The sequence below is a fragment of the Corapipo altera genome, unplaced genomic scaffold, assembly GCF_003945725.1.
Source record: "Corapipo altera isolate COAL_440 unplaced genomic scaffold, ASM394572v1 60161, whole genome shotgun sequence".
Lineage (NCBI taxonomy): Eukaryota > Metazoa > Chordata > Aves > Passeriformes > Pipridae > Corapipo > Corapipo altera.
In genome coordinates, this window is record NW_020888376.1 from 1 (window position 1) to 1525 (window position 1525).

The 1525-nt window shown below is 65.2% G+C and overlaps 1 protein-coding gene across 1 annotated transcript; it reads right to left on the reverse strand.

Annotated features, from left to right (window-relative positions):
• Positions 1-580: 580 nt before the first annotated feature.
• LOC113941946 (TBC1 domain family member 25-like) lies at positions 581-1478 on the reverse strand (the record flags this gene model as incomplete). Its single annotated transcript, XM_027633081.1, has 2 exons — positions 1249-1478; positions 581-732 (listed from the first exon to the last, which is right to left on the reverse strand). Coding segments are annotated over exons 1-2 (367 nt in total), but the record flags the coding sequence as incomplete, so codon positions are not given.
• Between the last annotated feature and the right edge of the window lie 47 nt (positions 1479-1525).

A 1525-nucleotide genomic window follows, 5' to 3' on the forward strand; every position in this document is an offset into this window, starting at 1 on the left:
CCCCACCTGGCACCTGGGACCCACTCAAGCAGCTGACAGTAGGTGTGTGCATCTCAGGTGCGTCCCAGGTGTGTTTTCTCTCCCAGGTGTGTCTAAGGTGTGTTTTCCCTCCCAGGTGTGTCTCAGGTGTGTGTTTTCCCCCCCAGGTGTGTCTCAGGTGTGTGACCCACTCTCAGGGGGGTTCCTCAAGTCCAGGTGCAGCCTCAGGGTGGGCCTGGCCCAGGTGAAGGTGTGTCCCAGGTGTGTCCCAGGGGTGTTTCCCACCCCCCAGGTGTGTCCCAGGTGCCCCCCAGGTGTGTCACTCACTCTCAAGGGGGTTCCTCACGCCTTGGTACAGCCTCAGGGTGGGCCTGGCCCAGGTAAAGGTGTGTGTTCTATCCCCACCAGATGTGTCCCAGGTGTGTTTTAACCCCCCAGGTGTGTCCCAGGTGTGTTTTCCCCCCCAGTTGTGTCCCAAGTGCCCCCCAGGTGTGTCACTCAGGGGGGTTCCTCGTGCCCAGGCACAGCCTCAGGGAGAGCCTGGCCCAGGTAAAGGTGTGTGTTCTACCCCCCCCAGGTGCTCCCCAGGTGTGTCACTCACTCTCAGGGGGGTTCCTGACGTCCAGGCGCAGTCTCAGGATGGGCCTGGCCCAGGTAAAAGCCGTCACCAGGTCACTGTCACTCAGCAGGGGCACAAAGGTGTCCTGGCCCTGCCCATCCCGGGCAGCAAAACTCAGCGAGAAGCTTTTCTTCCTGGGGAGAGAAACACAGGGGGGGGGGTCACCTGGGGGGGCAGGTGTGGCTGAGGGGGTCCCAGGTGTGTCCAAGGGGGTCCCCAGGTGCGCTTGGGACCGTCCCAGGTGTGGCTGGGTGGGGTCTGGGGGGGTCATAGATGCATCCAAGGGGGTCCCAGGTGTGTCTGGGGGTGTCCCAGGTGCCTCCATGAAGGTCCTGGGGGGAGTCCCAGGGGGTCCCAGGTGTGTCCACGGCGGTCCCAGGTGTGTCTGGGGGGGGTCATACATTGGTCTGGGGGGTCCCAGGCACGTCCAAGGGGGTCCCAGCTGTGTCAATGGAGGCCCTGAGGGGGGGTCCCAAGGGGGTCCAATGGGGTCACAGGTGTATCTAGAGGAGTCCAGCTACGTCTGGGGGGGCCCAGATGTGTCTGAGGGGTCCCAGGTGTGTTCAGGGAGGTCCTGTGGGGTCCCAGATGTGTCTGGGGGGGTTCGGGGCAGTTGAGGGGGCTCAGTGCAGGGGTCCCAGGTGTCTCACCCCTGCAGGTCGAAGGCCCGGGCCAGGATGTGCTGCAGCACGTCCAGCGACGTGATCTGAGGGTCCACGGCGAAGGAGCGGAACTCGGGGGGCTGCTGCCCCTCACTCTTCTGTGGGGGGAGCGTCAGGGGGGGCCCAGGGGGTCCCAGAGCCCCCCGGCCCCTCACAGCGGCCCAAGATGGCGGCACGGCCCCGTCACCATGGCAACGGTGCATGCTTCCCGCCCAAACGCGCGACGCTGATTGGCTGCCGTCACCCACGTGACCCCAGCAGCGGG